Source organism: Artemia sp. Qi Xiang Cuo, chromosome 1 (assembly GCF_049724085.1).
Source record: "Artemia sp. Qi Xiang Cuo chromosome 1, ASM4972408v1, whole genome shotgun sequence".
Taxonomy (NCBI): domain Eukaryota; kingdom Metazoa; phylum Arthropoda; class Branchiopoda; order Anostraca; family Artemiidae; genus Artemia; species Artemia sp. Qi Xiang Cuo.
The window spans coordinates 104979380-104999699 of record NC_142794.1 but is presented as its reverse complement, the minus strand read 5'-3'; the positions used below and the strand labels follow the sequence as shown (position 1 = coordinate 104999699).

Here is a 20320-nt window from a genome sequence, read left to right as displayed (position 1 = left end):
TAGGGGGGAGGGGTAAAGCATAGCATATATTAAACACATAACCTAACCTATCCTAGCCCAATCAACCCAAATTAGGTAGCTTTTTATCCCCCTAAACCCCAACAATCTAAAGTTTAAATATAGTTCCCAGAGTGAGAAACCCTTTGTAATGCCTATCTTTATACAGCGTCTTGTATAAGTACCGGGTTTTATCCTATCCGGTCTTCAAAACATTTGTCACGCGCCTACCACTTTGTAAAACAGTGCCGAAAGTACTTACACATAGTGTATAGTATTATAGTGCACGTTAAGGGCATTCAGTACCTTAAAAATCATTTTTCTAGCCTCAGCATGACCAAGCTAGACTCGGCTGACCATTTAAAAGACAAAGGGCCCTTTAGTGGATTTTTCTAGCACAACAGGGAATTCTCAAAGCTACCAAATTACTCAAATGATATTTTTGAAATTTTCGTAAGAATTGAAAGGGTATCATGAATAATGTCAACTGTTCGTAAAGATAAGAAGAGGCTAGTTTAAAATAAAAAAAATAAAATTTTTACTAATTATTAAACATAGAGCTGTCTATTCATTGTACCAACAGCATAAATAATACATATCTTGTGGCGTCAAGGTTTTTCAATCACGGCAGATCGCTCTACAGGAAGTCACAAAGACGCCAAATTGCTCAAACAATATTTACTTTGAGCTGATTTTTATGGAGTTTTACAACACTTTTAGGGACTGCTCTTGGATTCTGTTTAAGAAGATCCTTTGACATTTCTTTGGGTTAAACGCAAAGAAACTTAAAATCACTTTTTTGAACCCACTTAAGATACGAGTCAAACCTGGCACCTAAAAACGGAACTCTAGCGGCAATTTCACAGGAATTCTTGAGTGTTAACTTCAACTATGCGTCAGAAAACGATGTTCACTACTAACAATCTGTGATTAAATAAAGAAAGAATGACTTCGTTGACCCGTTAAAAGATCATACTCCCTACAGTTTTGCAAGTTGGACTCTACGGAGGAGTACGGAGGTTTGATTGAAACACTGAACCCAATGGCACTAATCAGGCGAGGGAGGAAATCACCCCCCCTATATTTTGAAAAATACTTTTTGTATTGTTAATAAAATAAAATGAAAAAAAACTTTGTCCCAACTTCTTCAATTTTTCTAAAGTCGTCCCCCTGACAAATCACAGTTAAGCATTCGAGTTCTTTTAAAAGGGCAGATTTTGAGTCTACTTGTGCAGACTTCCTATACATAATGCATGATACTGTTTCTGAATAACGATTTGTAACCGTTTTAACACCATTTAATTTTAAAAAGGACTGTATCCATCTTTTTTACTGCTTATTACTTACCTCCTGCAGAGTCTTTTTTATTTATAGGTAGAAGAATACATGAATTTACTCCCTTCTGATAAAGTACCACTAAGAGGCTCCACAGGAGAGAAATGGAGAGAACAACAGTTGTCAGTACAATTACCTCGACAGGATCTCAACCTTCAATATTGTCGTCATCTCGAAACCCAGTATCGAAATGACTATGTTAGCTTTATAAATGCAAGGAATGAAATAGCTTTGGACTATGGGTACGTGAAGCAGGGGACAACGAAACCTATGGTAAGCTACTTTTAAGGAAAAAAAGAGTTAAATTGAAAGCTTTTTTTCTCATGTTTATATGAAGTCGAAAATTAAAAAAAATAATTGCATCATCAAAACCAACTTGAAACGAACAAATATTCTAACAAACAGGGACAGGGATAACATCCTTTTGAAGACCAGAGCGACACTTGCCCTGTGCTAAGAACGATTCGTATTTTGATTGCTTCGTTTTAATTGTCATAATATAGGCAACATTAAAACATAAAATGATCTTATAAAGCTGATCAAGACATACAAATAAAAATAAATTGTACCTAATCCTTTCACTCCCTTGATTCATTTGTATCAATATTTGTTCGCTTTAACTAGTAATTACTATTTGTATTTATTTTGCTCATCTTTGGATTTCAAGAAGCTACTTACTTTTCTTTGAAAAACTCATTTTTTGGAGTTTTTTCCAATAAATTCCAAGAAACAAGAGAAAAATTAATTTAGTTTTTACAAGAAAAAAGTTCGCAAGGCTTATCATAAACCATTTTCTGTATTACAGTTCTTTTACCTATTCCAGGATTATTCCTCCCTGTCCCCTCTTGCCCTTTATCTAGGAACAAAAGAATGTAAGTTAAATCCATCTTTCTAAATCCCACCCCCCCCCCAATAAAAAAAATGCTCAGTAGTCAGTAGTTTTTCCTATGGTTAATCTAAAATCAGAATTTTATCTGCCAAGAATTTGGTCATATTTACAGTGGCTTCTGTTCCATTTGCACCTGCATTAAGACTTCCGCATAATTAGTCTTTCCCAAAGATTCTTTACGATTGTTTATTTCCAAGAACCATTAGTTTCACACGTTAACCCCTAAGAAGAAAATTTCAAGATACCAAAAGCGTTTAGTTTGTTGTTACAATTGAATCAGTGCAAATGAACTCCTCTGTCATATTCCAAACAAACTCAAGATCTGTTTTCAAGCAACCGAAATGTTTTTCTCTGGAAAAAAAAAAGCTTGATTTCATTTCTATCTCTAAACTATGCAAGGACACAGCTTTGCTGCAGCGCAAGAACTCTTAGGACCAGCCCATACATGTCGAGCAAACCGTGAGCCCGATCCTAAGCAACAGCCTGGATCTACTGATCGTGAAGTGAGATATTGGTACTTGTGCACTAAATGGTGCACACAAAAGAAGTCAAGTTTGGTTAATGCTAACAAAAAAAAAATAGCATGAATACATAATAGTTTAGAAACAAATTTGGGCTATATATTTGCACATTAAGGGGGGTGGGGGTAAAGCATAGGATATATTAAATACATAACCTAACCTAACCTAACATAGGTACCTTTCCTTCCTTAAACCCCCCAACAAACTACAGTTTAAATATTGTAAACGCAATGAAAACCACGCTTTGCATTCCATTTCTCTATTGCAAATACCCGCTAGCGGGTTTCGTGTCTGGTTTCCTTGATACAGTCTATAACGGTGTGTACCAATTAGTGCGCCAGTACCGAGATATTAGATAAGATATTTATTTTAAAAAACTGCTTTTGACCAGCCTAAAGGCCTAATTCATAGTTTGGTTTCAATTATCAAAAATAGAACAAAACATGAAAACGCCTAAAAAACAGCTACACACTAAACACAGACAAGAAAAAAAGCAAAATTCAAATTGTCAGAATTAATAAATCAAATTTAGATTCATTAATGAAAACTACAATTTTATCAGACTGATCAAAAGAAAATATGTATAGGAATAGGTCATTACACAATGAAACAAGTAGAGTGGATCTAGTAGGAGCGGATCCATGATTTTTTTTAGCGGGGGGGGGGCGCAAAAAAGGTCGATCCAATAAGCTTGCGTTAGGAGCAAAGTTAATTAACGCAAACTTGCGTTAATTAAGTAAATAACACTACTTTAGACTACGTGGGGGGGGGGCGCCCCCTTCCCCCCTGTGGGTTTGCCAATGGGACCGCCTGTGGACCCGAAGTGTTAAGCTGCTAAAATATGCAGGTCCTGTTATGCTCCTGTTTCTCCACACCCTGTTCTCTACAATCTGGCAAACCGAGATAATTCCCGAAGATTGGGGGAAGGGTGTCATTATCCCTTTATGGAAGAGGAAAGGCTCTAGAAGCGACTGCTTGAACTACCGTGGAATAACCCTACTGTCTGTACCAGGAAAACCTTTCTCAATGGTCCTGCTAGATCAATGTCGAAAAATCATTCGTAAAATCCGGCGACCGGAGCAAGCTGGTTTCATGTCGGACCGTTCAACCATCGAGCAGATTTTTACGATCCGACAAATCATAGAAAAAGCCACGGATTTCCGACAAAAAGCTTTTTTTTACCTTCGTCGACTTCCGTTATGCGTTCGACTCTGTGGACCGAGAAGCTCTTTGGTGGATTCTAGAATCGACAGGCCTCCCTGAGAAATACTGCAGACTCTTCAAAGCTCTACACCATGGGACGGAGAGCTGTGTTCAGGTGAACGGTCGGCGCAGCCCGTTCTTCCAAATCACCTCAGGAGTGCGCCAAGGATGTGCAGTGGCCCCAGAGCTCTTCAATGTCATCATAGACTACGTTATGACAAGGACTACTTCACGTCTCAGCTTTGGACTCAAGTTTGGAGATCGTGTTATTTAGATACTGATTTTGCCGATGACTTGGCCATTCTGGGGGACTCCATGGAGCAGTTGCTGGAAGCACTTCGAATCCTACGAGAAGAGGCTACAAAATTAGGACTGCAGATAAACTGGACTAAAACAAAAATTATGGCCATAGACCCATCCTCCCCTGCTGTCAATCCTTCAGTTAGCCTGGATAGCCCCACTAGCATCGAAGTTGTCCAAAGGTTCACCTACCTGGACTCCATAATTTCTTCAGATGGCTCGCTTCTTTCTGAACTACAAGCGAGAATATCCAAAGCGTCTTCTGCCATGGGCAGACTGAACCGTCACCTCTGGCGAAAACCGAACATCAGTTGCACAACGAAGCTGCGGATTTTCAACGCCCTCGTTGGCTCTGTGATGCTCAATGGAGCTGACACGTGGCAAGCTTCAGCCACAACCCTCAAGGCAATTGATGTCTTTCAGTCGAAGAGCCTGAGGAGGATAGAAGGTCTACGATGGTTTGACTTCGTCAGCAATGAGAAGCTGCTGTAGCTCACCAAGCAGTCTCGGTTTTCGACCCAAGCAGCCGAGCGAACACTACGATGGTTCGCACACCTACTTCGAGTGCCTCCACACATACCTGCAAAAACGATCCATGACTTCAACCCTGTCAAAGCCGGTTGGAAGCAACCTCGCGGCCCACCGAAGAAACGATGGTCTGACAGCCTGTCCGAGTTCCTGACGATGGCAAATATCAGGTTGAGCGAAGTGCAAACGCTTGCCGTGGACCGAAGTAGATGGAGGAGGCAGACGTCACTCTCTACGCCGAGCAGCGGCCGCCAGGAGACATAAATAAGTAAGTAAGTAAAAGCAGACATAAGAAAAATGCTTTATAAAAGCGGTTACCCCCCTAGAAGATCCCCCTAATTATCCACATCTCCTCCTCTTTAAAGGCCCTATTATATGCAGGGATGTCAATTTTATGACTCTTAATTGTAAATTACCTGTCATTGCACTGGAAGAAAAACTGTCACGCAACGGACTTGACTGGTGTCATTTTGTCTCTAAAATAATTCGATTCTTGATATTGTCAGCACAGCCAAGTACATAAGAAAATATATGTTAAGATGTTCCTCATCGTCAAAATATGTGTTCCTAAGTAGCAAAGCTCTGCTCTATGCTTGAACCTATGATAAGGATTTTACATTTAAAATTGTTTAAGGCAAGAGCAAGGTCGTATCCAGAAGGGTTGGGGTTGAATCCCCCCGAAAAAAGTTTGTCCGACTCGTTAAACGTAACGAAAGTGAATATAAACCGAATTTTGATGCGTTTTTTAAGTTTTTTTTGTAAGCCCCCCCCCCCCGCGTAAAAATCCTTTGCAATTCTCTACCCCCCCCCCCCAGATAAAAAAAAATCGTAGATGCAGCCCTGGGAAAGGGAGTATAACTCTACTAAAACCTGATTCCATACAAATTTTGCATAACGGCCCTATCTCACGACATTCTCACCATCCTATTAAACCAGAAAAGGCCCCCGTCCTACTTCAAAAGTGTTCCTATCTTGTTTTTTTTTTTCTTGCCTAAGCTTCGAAAACAAGGTTCATTAAAAGCAAGCAAAAGAAATGGGAAATAAATTACATAAAAGAAAGAAATTACTATTGCTACTTTTAACAGGTCACTGCATCACCCAGCTGCTTGAGACTAGCACAGTTACGCACACTGTTCCTCAACTACAATCTATTCAAACTTCTTTCCTAGCCCCTCGTATGAAGCTTCAAATTTCTTCAATCCCTTTTTCATTACCTCATCCAACAGAACTCAGAAACAACCCGCTTTTTGGTTGACCCCTGGTGGACGGAGCAAAACCAGGGACGACCCTTTTTTCCTTCATCATAGGCAGCACAACAGTGCTGTCCAAGCAAAGAACGATGTTGGCACAATGTATTATTTTTGGTTTGTTCAGACCAGGGTACTTCGTATCGAAAGATTTGTTGTAGAGACCTCGAAAAGGGCTCATTCGATTGAAAATTGGAAGGGCTTGTGCCCATCTTAGTAGTTGAAAGTGATTGGAGGGCACCTAACATCCCTTCCACGCCCACCATTTCCCCAAACACATACAACTAAAATTTTGAGATGGTCATTTTCTTCAACGTAGTTGAAACGTCTGGAATTATGTCTCTGAGGATGAAACCCCCCTCCCAGCGCTCAGGGCAGGGTTGTAAGTTATGCCCTTGGGGCACTTAAGGTTTATATAGAAAGGGTAGTCGTAGAAACTTCAAAGATGCTTCATTCAATTGGAAATTTAAAGGGCTCGTGCCCTTTTTAATAGTCGAAAGTTATTGGAGGGCAACTCAAAATTTTTAGATAGCCATTTTGTTCAACGTAGCTGAAAGGCCAAAAGTTATGTCTTTGAGGATGACCCCCCCCCCGGCCCTCAGGGCAAGGGTTTTAAGTTATGCCCTGGGGGGATATAAGGTTTTATTGAAAGCGCTGTCGTAGAAACTTCAAAGATGCTTCATTCAATTGGAAATTTAAAGGGCTCGTGCCCTTGTTAATAGTCGAAAGTTATTGGAGGGCAACTCAAAATTTTTAGATAGCCATTTTGTTCAACGTAGCTGAAAGGCCAAAAGTTATGTCTTTGAGGATGACCCCCCCCTGCCCTCAGGGCAAGGGTTGTTAGTTATGCCCTGGGGGATATAAGGTTTTATAGAAAGCGCTGTCGTAGAAACTTCAAAAAGAGCTCATTCGATTGGAAATTGAAGTGGCTAGTGCCTTTTTTAACAGTCGAAAGTGATTGGGGGCAACAAACCCCCCTCCTACACCCACCCTTTACCCAAACTTATCCAATCGAAATTTTGAGATAGCCATTTTATTCAACGTAGTTGAAAATTCTGATAATTATTTCTTTGAGGATTACAACCCCCCCCCCCCAAAAAAAAGCTCCAGGGCAAAGGTTGTAATTTATACCCTGAGTGCATATAAGGTTTTTATAGAAAGCGTTGTCGTAGAAACTTAAAAAAGGGTTAATTCAATTGGGAATTGAGAGGGCTAGTCCCTTATTAATAATCAAAAGTCAAAAGTAATCGGAGGGAGAACCCCCCCCCCCCATGCCCAACATGGAAGGTCTGTAAATTATGTCTTTGAAGATGACCCCCCCCCCCCATAGCCCTCAGGACAAGAGTTGTAAGAATATACCGTTGGGGCAGGCAAGTTTATGTAGAAAGTGCTGTCGTAGAAGCTTCAAAAAGGGCTCATTCCATTGGAAATTGAGAGAACTAGTGCCTTTTTGACTAGTCAAAAGTAATCAGAGGGCAACTGACCCCCCCTCCCCACCCATCATTTCCCCAGACACTTCAAATCAAAATTTTGGGATAGCCATTTTGTTCAAGGTATTTGAAAGCTCCGGAAATTATGTCTTTGAGAATAACAAATCCCTCCGGCCCTCAGAGTAAGGGTTGTAAGTTATACCCTGGGGTTTGTAGGGCTTTTATAGAAATCGTGGTCATATAGACTTCAAAGGGACCTCATTGGATTGCTGATCATTCGATATAATGCTCTTTTTAAAAGTCAAAGGGATCGGAGGGCAGCTACCCCCTCCCGAACCCACACACGTCGTATTGTCCCGAAATGCATCTAATAGAAATTTCGAGATATCCATTCTATTCAAAATAGTTTAAATATCAAATAACAAGGCTATTGGGGTTGAATCAAACCCCAGAGATTAGGGGCAAGGGTTTTAAGCTATTCCCAGAGGGCATTTAAGGTTTTTCTGGAAGGGATGGTTGTTTAACTTTAGAAGAGACTCATTTGTTTGAAAACTGGAAGTTCTAGTTCCTTTTTAAGCGTCTAAAGTGATGGAGGGTATTTCGCCCCCTCCCCCTAAAATCGCTCCTTTCACCAAACGTATGTGATTGAAATTATGAAACAGCGATTTCTTTTTTTCAAAATAGTCAAAATAACATATAATAATGTCTCTAGGGATGACACAGCCCCCCAGCGCCCTGGAGATAGGGTTGTAAGCTATTTAATCGTAGTTGAAGGTGTCTGAAAATATGTCTGTGAGGAAGACGCCCCCCCCCCCTAGAGCTCTAAGGGAAAGGGTTGTAATTTATGCCCTTGGGGCATATAAGGCTCTTATAAAAATGGTGGTCGTATATGCTTTAGAGGGGACTGAGGGTATTAAATTTAAATTTTCGGGGCTACTTCTATTGCTACTTCTGCTCTTTAACTTTAACTAAATTTAAAGAGTTTAAGTTTATCCAGGCTGTGAAAGAGTATAAATATAATTTTTTGGGAATGTTAATAAAATTAACTTTTTATTTGTCAGGTCAACTAGAGGATGTATATGACTAAATAAAACACTACCTTTTGTGTCTTGATTTTCAAAAGAGTTTATGTTGTTAAAAATTGCTGAAAAAGTTGCTCCAGCATATAAATAGCAGGCCAAACTATAAATTCTTATAGGAAAACCGGAAAGATTCAAACTGTTATTTTCTGTTTCCCTGAAAAAGAATATGCTAATATAAAACGAACAGAAATTAATTAAGAAATTTTTTCCAAAAATAAGTATTTCAAAAAAATTAAAGAACTCCATTAAACCAAAAATGAAAAAAAAAAAAACAGAATCAAATAATCTACCAAGCATACAACTACCACAAATCAGTATCAATAAATATATGAGCCCCAAAACGAGAAGAAATTAGAATAAATAACAGAGTTAAGCTAAAAAACGAGCAAAAAATAATATTAGCAGGGTTCAAAACCCCTATACTTTCTAAAAGCCAGAATATAACTTGTACTTTTCTGAAAAAAATTCTTTTAAATGTTTTCAATTTTATCACTTTAAGAAATCAAAATTAACTAAGATTTTAAGGAGTAAATATCACTCTGTGTATTTTAAACTGACAATGCAAATATTTTTCAGTAAATTCATTTGAATTTTGTTCAGTAAAGTACAAATTATATTCTGGCTTTTAGAAAGCATAGGGGCTTTGAACCCTTCTCATATTAATTTCTTCTCGTTTTGAGTTTGACTCTGTTATTTATTTTAATTTCTGTTTGTTTTGGGTTTCATTAATTTATTGATACTGATTTGTGGTAATTGTATGCTTGGTAGATTATTTGATTCTATTTGTGTTTTCTCCTTTCAAAAAAAATATGGTATGAATCTTCATTCTGATTTGTTCATGATGAATTACGGTTGAATTTTGAAAAAGTCAAGACTCACAAAACTACGATAAATTAATAATAGCTCTTAAATTAATAATTCATAAATTAATAGCTAAATAATAGTTATTATAATAAATAATTAATAGCTCTGTAGTTTTGCACAATTTCGTTTCAAACAGTTCGTGATGTAAGTAGGGAGCGATACAGCTCAATAATAACGGGAACTCTAAAAACAAAGTTTTTATAACAACAGATACAGCCAAAAAATTGAATTTTGATGCATATTCAAAATATATTATGTTCATCAAGTTCAATATTACCCATCAAAAGTTACGAGCCTGGGAAAACTTGCCTAATTTTTGGAAAAAGGAGGGAAACATCCCCAAAATATCAAGTGATCGTAATGAAAATCACACCATCAGATTTAGGGAATTAGAAATCCCTACTATAGAGGTTTCAAGCTCCTATATGTAAAAATGTGGAATTTTACATTTTTTCCCAGAAGAAAGATCACGAAATCTTGTTTGTATGTTTTTTTTTCAGGCATGATCGTTTCGAACCAGTGATCCTAGAAGATCGGTTCAGGGCTCATTTGATAGAAAATCAAAAGTTTTAGTGCCATTTCTAAGTGACCAAAAATATTGGAGGGCATCTAGCCCCTTTCCCACGCCGCATTTTTCCCCACAGTTCCCGATCAAAAATTGAGATAACCATTTTGTAGTCAAAAAATCTAATGACTATGTTTTTAAGGAAGACTTGACCCCCTGTAGTCCCTGGGGGAAGGGCTGCAAGCTATAAACTTTGCCTATTGCTTACAAGCAGTATTGGTTATTGGGAATAACCAATACAGACGTTTTCCAGAAGAGGGGGATTTTTATATCAGGGGACTAAATGGGAGGATTGGTCCATTTATTTCCACGTATACGAAGGGGTGTCACCCTCTCCTTGATACCTCGCTCTTTTTCGAATTTTTAAAAATTTTTAAAAAAGCTTATTATTCTATTTAAACCAGTGCTTCCATTTCTACTATATTTTAGAGTAGAGTACTTTGTTTTGAATGTTTCCCCTCTAATATTTTTAAACCTACTTTAGAACTTTATTTCTACTTTAAATTTGGATTTTCCACTTTTTTACTTGCCGAGCCTATGGATTTTGTTATAGAAATAGCAATTTCGGATACAACGGCGGGATTTCGGCAATAGTGATTGACAAACGTTCTTGTTTTTGTTGGACTTGGATAGACCCGTGAAATTTGAAACAAAATAACCAACTTGGGAGGACCGATGTGATAGAAAAATACAAATAGAAGCACCAATGCACATTTATGATTTTACTTGCTTAAAAAAGAAGTGCTAGAAGTTGTCAAGAGCCTTTGTCAGGGTTTCATGGTAAAAGACTATGTGAAACGAATTGAGTCTGTGGACCTTAAGAGAGAAGAGTTCTTCCTACCCGCCTCTAAGGTTTACCTGGGACTATAAGCAACCACCTGTCTGTTTTCCTTACAAGGAAAATATAAAAAGTTCAGGAGCAATGCAAGAGCATCAAGGAGATTGCCCAGAAATTTTATATTGAAGCTGTGTCCCAGCTAGTCGACCAATTTCCATTTGATCACGACATTTAAAACTTTGTAGAGATTGTCGACGCAAAAGTCGCATCAAATGGTGATGTTCTATCGTTGCGGCATTTTTGCCAGAAGTTTGGGCATCCCTCGTGGGATTTTGGGCGGTTGAAAAAGTGTGGCGGACATTGATGCTGCTTAGCCCAGACGACAGTTTGCTCAGTGGCGGAAACTTGGTTGATTTTTAGAGCTGGGTGGCGTCCATCAAGACGCCAAGTGGAAAGCTAAAGTTCCCTAGCGTTCTTCCTGTCATTCGGTTTATTTTTGGACTTCCCTGCTCAGATGTCGTTTTGGAAAGACTTTTCAACGTTCTGAAAAAAGTGAAAAATGAAAAGAGGAATGGGCTCAAAAACGTAACTTTGGCTACGACGATTTCTGTCAAGTATGGGATGAAACGTAAAGGCCCTCCTAGATTCACCGAGAGTTTAAAGAAAAAAATGAAGTCCGTGAAATTTGATGCGACTGCGTCCGAATGCGTCGCTTTTTTAGGCTTTGGGAAAGACGATGGGGATGGCGACGGCAACGATGACTCAGGGTATTAATCTTAGCAGTTGGCGTTTTCTCTTGAATCTTGTTATTTGGTAATTATCATTCAATTTTCCTAAATACAGTTTAAAGGGCGTCTGCATTCGCAATTTCTGGAAAACAGGGAGGCAGGTAGAAGTCTACACTAATAAAAATCAAATAATTCAAAAGATCAAAATGCAGGCGCTGTCCTTAAATCAAGCTTTAAGTGATTCATTTTTGCTACTACACTCTGCTTCAAATTAACAACTCAATGTAAAAAAAATAAGACAAAACAAAAATAATGAATGTAAAGCGACGGTTTGGATATGGCAATTCGTCGTACCAAATTAAATAAAACCAAGGGTGTTGCAAAAGCAGTAGTAGAGAAGGAAAAAAGAATGGGAAAGAAAAAAAATTAAAATATATTCATATGGTCCGGAATCTGAGACCTGGACCCAGAATCTATAAATCTAAACCGAACTTAACTAGTCGATAAATACAAAGTATTGTATTAAACGTCAAAAGAAGATATTTTGGTGCAAGTAAAAGGTCTTGAGTTTCAAAATAGGCCATCTTGAACAAATGCTATTAAAAGCCAGCCTAATATGGCTTTACTTGTAACTTGGAAAGATGTCAGAAAATCGGGAAACTTTTCGAGATTTTGGTATTGAAAATAGGTATTTCTAGGGATTTTCCACCTGCCTTTTAAGGATTGAAAAATTTGAAGTGGAAACACTGGTAATATAGTGTAAGAAACAATTTTGTTAACAAACCTGTTCAAATAGTAAGCACGATAACATACTTCCGGATTGTGTCCTACTATAATTCTACTCTTTTTTTGCGATTAAATACTTTATACCCACATTAGTGGAATGGAAGCACTGATTTAAACGGCCTTTGTGTTTCAGGAGTCATTGTTAAATAATTGGAACAAATTGTCAAACTTTAGCCTAAAGAGTGACGCATTGAGGAGGGAATCCCCCTCATATACGTAATAATTTATGTTTGTTTTTTAATGTTGCTCCTTACTTACAGTTGAAAAAAATTGTTTTCTTAATTTAATTATCCACAAGCGCTACTAAAACATTACTCTTTCCTTATGTTAAACTTCTATTCAGCTTCTCCAAACAGGTCAACTTATGCCATAAGAGCTAGGATATATAGTTATTAATTAATGAAATAATTAAGTCTCTTTAAACACTCAATTAATTCTTTAAACACTAACGTTTTTAATCAGTCTTTTAGTATGAGAGACAGTGGCTCATTTACATCCGAGTCACGAAGAAATCTAGCCAAGCGCACAAAGGGGCTAGTAATATACACAAATCTGGCATGCTCAATTTTCAATGCTGTGAAGAGCCATGTCTCTGCATTTTTTGGTCTATTTAGCATATGCTTTGGATCTTCCTTTATTACATAATAGTCTGTATTCTTCAGTTTTTCTAATTTGTTAGGTTAAATATTCATTTAACTGGAGGGGGCCGTTTGTGTGAAGACAGGGAGGTAAAAAATCTGTTCAATTATTTTCTGAAAATGGAAAAATAAGAAAAATCTTATAAAATCTTAGAGCCTTTTTGTATTATGATTAGAAAAGTGTCCTTTCAAATCTAAAATTTGGATCCCGAATTGAAATTTGGTTAACATTTAATAAGCTTAATCAAAGTATTATGTATTGATATTTTTTATTTTTTTTAGTAAAATCAGTTTCGGAAAACTTTTTCGACAAAGATGTTTTTCAACCAAACTTAAAGAGCTACATGAAACCAGAGATGAGTAAAAAAAGTCCCATACTTTTTCAAGCTTAGAATGAAACTCCAAACGAAAAGAAATTACAAAAACTGACCAAATCGAACTTGAAACGAGTAGAAATTTTGGAGCAAAGCATTTGAAATTGATCATTTTAATAAAATGTTATGAAAAAACCAATAATTAAATTCTGTGTGCAAAGTTTCTTTCAGCTTCACCAAACAATTCAATTTATGCAAAGGCATATTAATGAAGGTTAAATCAAGGTTTAGAAATTAGTGAGATTAAGGAAGCGTTCATAAAAAAACAACATCCTTTATTTGATTCTAAGATTAAAACATCTATAAATAGCTAGAATAAAGCTAGAAAATAATAAAAGCCAGATAAAAAAATCTAGTTCTTTAAAGTTTCAAATTTTACACTGTTTTAGATTTTTTTTTTTTTTTTTTTTTTTTTTTTTTTTTTTTTTTTTGTTAATCACAACCCACAACTAGAACAAAGGCCTTTATTGGCAATTTTAAACAAATCCAAAAAAACACAAACTTGAAACCCCAACCATTAAATCCGACTTGAAAAGTTGGATGTACACCCACCATTACAACAAAAACTATAAACATCCACCATTAAATCTGACTTGAAAAGTCGGAAAAGTTGGAATGTTTTAGAAATTAGTGAGATTAAGGATGTGTTCATGAAAAAATACATCCTTTGTTTGTTTCTAAGATCAAGAGATATATAATTAGCTAGAATAAAGCTAAAAAATAAGAAAAGCTAGATAAAAAGATCTAGCTCTTTTAAACAAAATCCAAATCTTTGGATTTTAAACAAATCCAAAAAAACACAAACTTGAAACCCCAACCATTAAATCCGACTTGAAAAGTTGGATGTACACCCACCATTACAACAAAAACTATAAACATCCACCATTAAATCTGACTTGAAAAGTCGGAAAAGTTGGAATGTTTTAGAAATTAGTGAGATTAAGGATGTGTTCATGAAAAAATACATCCTTTGTTTGTTTCTAAGATCAAGAGATATATAATTAGCTAGAATAAAGCTAAAAAATAAGAAAAGCTAGATAAAAAGATCTAGCTCTTTAAAGTTTAAAATTTTATGCTGTTTTGGATTTTTTTTTTTTTGTTAATCACAACCCACAGCTAGAAAAAAAGCCTTTATGGGCAATTTTAAACAAATCCAAAATAATACAAACTTTAAACACTTGACTTACTTGACTTAAGGCTCCTGCCGCGTTGGGGGCGGCAAAGGGAGCGTCGCAACTCTGCTCCTCCAGGCAGACCGGTCTGCTGCTATTAGTGGGGCCTCGTCAATAGCAATGTTAGCTATCTCAAGGAATTTGTTGAGGCTATCCTTCCACCTTGTCTGAGGTCTGCCCCTCGGGCGAGACCAGCCATGAGCCTTAGCGTCAAAATCGTAGACTAATCGGGCTGGGGTTATCGTCGGCATACGCAGGAGGTTTCCGAACCATCTGAGAGTACAGTGCGCTATTTGGACGGAGAATGGCACTTGGGAGGTGAATGCGAGCAACCTTGCGTTGCTTATAAAATCGTCCCACTGGAGTCCCTCAATCCGACGAAGCTGTTTCGTCTGGCAGACGTCTATCGTGCTGAGGATTGTTGATTTGAGAGGCCAGGTTTCCGCTGCATAGAGGAGGACCGAGCTTACGGATGCATTATAAATTCGCATCTTCGTGCGCCTAGATATATGCGGCATTCTCCAGAAATTGTTGAGCCTTCCGACGATAGACGAGGCTTTTGAAACTCGGCTGCACACCTCTTCCTCTATAGAGCCATCATTAGACAGCACGGAGCAAAGATAAGTGAAGTTCATTACAACTTCAACATGAGCTCCGCAAACAGTTATGTTCTCAGGGGACGAGACTAGGCTTGGGGGCTCAATTGCCATTATCTTCGTTTTAAGCCAGTTTATTTTCAGCGCCACTTTTGCTGCCTCTTCCTGCAGGACTTCCAGAGGTTCAGTCAACTGGTCGATAGAGTCAGCAACGAGACCAAGATCATCTGCGAAGTCAGCGTCCGTTAGAACGCGATCTCCAAACTGCAGACCAAAGGGCAGGCGATTTCTTCTTCGTGTCATTACATCATCTATCAAGCAATTGAACAGTTCCGGGGCAGCGGTACACCCTTGTCGTACACCGGTTGTGATGCAGAATGTCGTCCTCCGTTTGCCGTTGACTTGGACACCACCCACGGTCTCTTCATAACACTTTTCAAACAGCTTGCAGTATTTCTCTGGTAGACCAGTTGATCGAAGTATCAGCAAGAGTGAGTTTCGATTCACCAAGTCTAACGCAGCCTTGAAGTCCACAAAGGCTAGATATGCTTTCCTCCTGAATTCCTTCGTCTTCTCAATTAACTGGTGCATGGTAAAGATTTGTTCGACAGTGGATCTCCCGGGCATAAACCCAGCCTGCTGGATTCTCCTCTTTCTTCTGAGGACACTCGTGCATCTATCCAGCACGGTCATAGCAAAGAGCTTTCCAGGCACTGAAAGTAGCGTTATGCGTTGTAGTTCGAACAGATGCTCTTGCTCCCCTTTCTCTTCCATAAGGTTAGGATTATACCAGCTCACCAGTCCTTCGGGATCCATTCTGTTCGCCAAACAACAGAAAACAGCATATAGAGCCAAAGTAATATCGCCGGTCCAGCATACTTCAGGAGCTCAGCGGATATTCCACATACGCCTGCCGCTTTGTTGTTCTTCAAACGTTTTACTGCTGTGTAGATTTCTGACGACGTGAAAGGAATTTTTGTGTCACTTGTCAGCAGTTCCTGGTTTCTGGCGGCTAGGCTGATGAGTTCCTGGTCAGTCTGCACTACGGCTTCGGCGTTGAGGAGGCAAGAGAAGTGGTCTTTCCATCGACTGACCTGGACAGCTTCGTCACTGAGCGGCTGGCCATCCACAGAGACAACAGATGCAACCGAGGGGGCTAAGTTGCCTATTAGATCACGGAGATACTTATAGAGACTGCCAACGTCACCTTTCTTGGTTGCACCCTCTAGCTCATGTGCCTTCCTTTCCACAAAGAGCTTCTTTTCTCGCTGTATCAGTATGTTTCGGACACCATTAAGGCTTCTATAGGGTGGCATGTCACCGAGTAACCTTGCCTTGCGTCTCTTCTCTATGACGTAAAGCGTATCCGACTGAATCCAAGCTTAATTAGCACGTTTTTTCCGTCCAACATTTGCTGTCACTGATTCCAGGACATTCTTTTTTAACGAGAGCCATGCGTTTTCACAACTTTCAAATGGCAGGAGTGCGTCAAGGCGGTTCGAGACATCAATGGCATATTTCTACCGTATCTTCTCATCACAGAGGCGAGAGACATCGATCTTGACTGTTCTTGGTTCTGAGGGATGGGCTTTGAGCCTTAGTCGCATGTTAGCGACGACGAGGCGATGATCAGTGTTGCCAATCTTAGCTGCCCTATACGTCCTGCAGTTACTGATTGAAGACCTCCATCTCTGTGACACGATGATGTAGTCGATCATTTTTTTTTTGGTGTGGCCGTCGTTGCTGTACCATGTATATTTTTGAATGTCCTTCTTTGCAAACTTGGTATTCGTAATCACAAGGTTGTGCATGCTGTAGAGTTGTAGAATCCTTAGACCATTGTCATTTAGGGAATCCGGAGTAACTGGTCCAATGACTTGTTGCCAGAAATTGTGGTTGTCGCTCACAGTTGCATTAAGGTCACCCTGGAGAATGAAAATATCGTGCGGGGATATCTTAGACAATTCATTCGTCAAGGCAGAGTAGAAAGTGTCCTTTGTTTCGGTGTCAGCTTTGTTTGTCGGGGCATCAAACAGTTCGTGGTAACGAACTTTAAGTAAGGAGCGACCCGGCTCAATGGTAACCAAAACTCTAGAAAACGGGTTTTTGATACCAATAGATATATCAAAAGAATCAGATTTTAATGCTGATTTCAAATATATAACTTTCATCAAGTTTAGTCCTACCTATCAAAAGTTACGCGCATGAGAAAATTTGGCTGATTTTCAAAAAAAAAGGGTAAAGACCCCCTAAAAACTATAGAATCTTAATGAAAATCACATCATCATATTCAGCATATCAGAGCACCCTACAGTAGAGGTTTCAAGCTCTTATCTACAAAAATGTGGAATTTTCTATTTTTTGCCAGAAGAAAGATCACGGATGCGTGTTTATTTGTTGTTTTTTTTTTGTTTTTTTCCCCAGGGGTGATCGTATTGACCCAGTGGTCCTAGAATATCGTGGGAGGGCTCATTGGAACGGAAATTAAAAGTTCTAGTTCCCTTTTTAAGTGACCAAAAAAAAAATGGAGGGCAACTAGGCCCCCTCCCACGCTTATTTTTTTCCCAAAGTCACCCGATCAAAATTTTGAGATAGCCATTTTGTTCAGCATGGTCGAAAATATGATGAATATGTCTTTTAGGGTGACTTAATCCCCCGAAGTTCCCAGAGGGTGGGATAAAAGTTTTTAACTTTACCAATTTTTAAAATTTAGTTTTGGTTATTGGGATGTTTACTGATTTTTTAAGTAGTTTTTTTTTCTTTTTGTGGTTGGTACGGGGGGGTCGGGGATTATGTTGGAGGATCTGTTCATGATGGAAGTTTTCATGGGGGAAGGGAAATTGCCATGAAGGGGGCACCGGACTTGCCAGCATTATTTATTGGTTATTGTGAAGTATACAACCATTTTCAGGAAGGATTTTTTCTGGGGGGGGCTAGAGGAGGGGGTTACTCTGGAGAATATTTCCGTTGAGGATGTTTCTTTGGTCTAAGAGATATTTCTATGAAGGGGGTGCCGGATTTCCAAGCATTAGAAATTAAATCGATCATTAGACGATTAGAAATTAAAAAAAAAAAACAAGTTTTTTCAACTGAAATGTAAGAAGGAATATTAGAACTTAAAACGAACAGAAATTATAACGTATGTGAGAGGGTTCTCCCCCAAGTCAAAACCTCGCTCTTTACGCTACAGTTTTTTTTAGTGCTTTCAAAAGAGCTATATATTCTAATTAAACGACCTTTGTGATTCAGGGGTTTGTGAATAAAAATTTTTTTTAACTTTTAACGTAAAGAGCGTGGTATTGACTAAGGGGAGAACCCCTTCATATACTTAATAACATATACGTAATAAAAAAACAATAAAAAAACAAGCGATACGGCTCAATAGTAATCGAAACTTTTAAAAACGGAATTTTGATGTCGATAAATGTATCAAAAGAATGTGTTTATAATGCTGATCCTAAATATATAAATTTTATTAAGTTTAGTATTACTCATCAAAAGCTACAGGCCTGAGAAAATTTACTCGATTTTTTAAAGAGGGGGGAAACATCCCCTACAAGTGAAAGAATTTTAATGAAAATCACACCGTCAGAATTCAGCGTATCAGAAAACCCTATTACATAGGTTGCAAGCTCATATCTGCAAAAATCTGCAACTTTGTATTTTTTGCCAGAAGAAAAATATACGAATATAGAAGTTAGTTACGTAAGTTAATTTGTAAAGACATCCATTTAGTAAAAGAAAAGTAAAATTTTTATGCAAATAAAAGCTGCATTAACTAAAAAACGATCAGAAATTAAATAAAAAAAAACAAGTTTTTTAAACTGAAAGTAAGGAGCGACATTAAAACTTCAAACGAACAGAAATTATTCCGTCCCCTCCTCAACGCCTCGCTCTTTACGCTAAAATTTGACTCTGTCAAACAACTTTATTTTTTAAAACAATAAAAAAATTAGCGTAAAGAGCGAGGCGTTGAGGAGGGGACAGCCCCTGTCATAAACGGAATAATTTCTGTTCGTTTGAGTTTTAATGTCGCTGCTTAATTTCAGTTTAAAAAACTTGTTTTTTTTTATTTAATAACATACAAGGACCGTCATTTTTCCTTGCTTGTGATTGAGTCGAGCATTAGCTATTCTATCCGAGACGAGAGTGAATGACAGTAGACACTTCTTGGATTTGTCATAAAAAACTAGTCGGACTCCATTTCTTCTGGTGGTTGTCTGGCCATACCAGAGAAGGTGATATCTCTCACTGAAGGGATCATTTCTATTCCCAACTAGGTGGGTTTCTGTTATTCCAGCAATAGAGATGCAGAATCACTTCAGTTCCATCGCCAAAAGCGTCTTAGCTCCGGGAAAATTTAATTTCAATACATTCCAGGTGGCAATTCGGAGGCCAAATTGGTCAAGAAGATTCAAACGCTGGTCGTTTCTCAGTCAAGGGGCAAGCAAGGGTCGTGACGGGATAAAAGAAGGTTGGTTATCCGAGGCAGTTGCTAAGTTTTTCGTTGCAATGGGTCTCAGGTGGAGGGTTGCAAGCCCAACCGACCCTAGGTCTGGATTCTGGCTCCTGGGGTGGGCTCCACCCACCTCATTAGGTTGAGGCCACCCTGATCGGAGCGTTTAGTTAGGGGAAACCCCGTATCCAGAGGTATTTGGTCAGCAGACATGGTCTGCATCATTCCGGACGAGCTCCATTCACCAAGCTTGAAACACCAACCATTAAATCCGACTTGAAAAGTCGGATGTACACCCACAATTATAACAGAAAATTTAAACACCCACGATTAAATCCGACTTGAAAAGTCGGAAAAGTTGGAAAGTTTTAGAAATTAGTGAGATTAAGAATGTGTTCATGAAAAACAACATCCTTTGTTTGTTTCTAAGATCAAAACATCTATAAATAGCTAGAATAAAGCTTGAAAATAAGAAAAGCTAGATAAAAAGATCTAGCTCTTTAAAGTTTCAAATTTTACACTGTTTTTTATTTTTTATTTATTTTTTTTTTTTTTTTTTGTTAATTACAACCCACAGCTAAAAAAAGCCTTTATGGGCAAATTCAAACAAATCCAAAATAACACAAAATTGAAACACCAACCATTAAATCTGACTTGAAAAGTCGGATGTACACCAACCATTATAACACAACCTTTAAACACCCACCATTAAATCTGACTTGAAAAGTCGGAAAAGTTGGAAAGTTTTAGAAATTAGTGAGATTAAGAATGTGTTTATGAAAAACAACATCCTTTGTTTGTTTCTAAAATCAAAAGATCTATAAATAGCTA

General features: G+C 38.2%; 1 protein-coding gene across 1 annotated transcript in view; it reads left to right on the top strand.

Annotated features, from left to right (window-relative positions):
- Lmpt (four and a half LIM domains protein limpet) overlaps window positions 1-20320 on the top strand; it is a 277526-nt gene that overhangs the window by 53000 nt on the left and 204206 nt on the right. The window contains exon 3 of the mRNA XM_089088396.1: window positions 1372-1605. Coding sequence (XP_088944522.1) covers window positions 1372-1605 — 234 coding nt within the window. The remainder of the gene's footprint in view (window positions 1-1371; window positions 1606-20320) is intronic.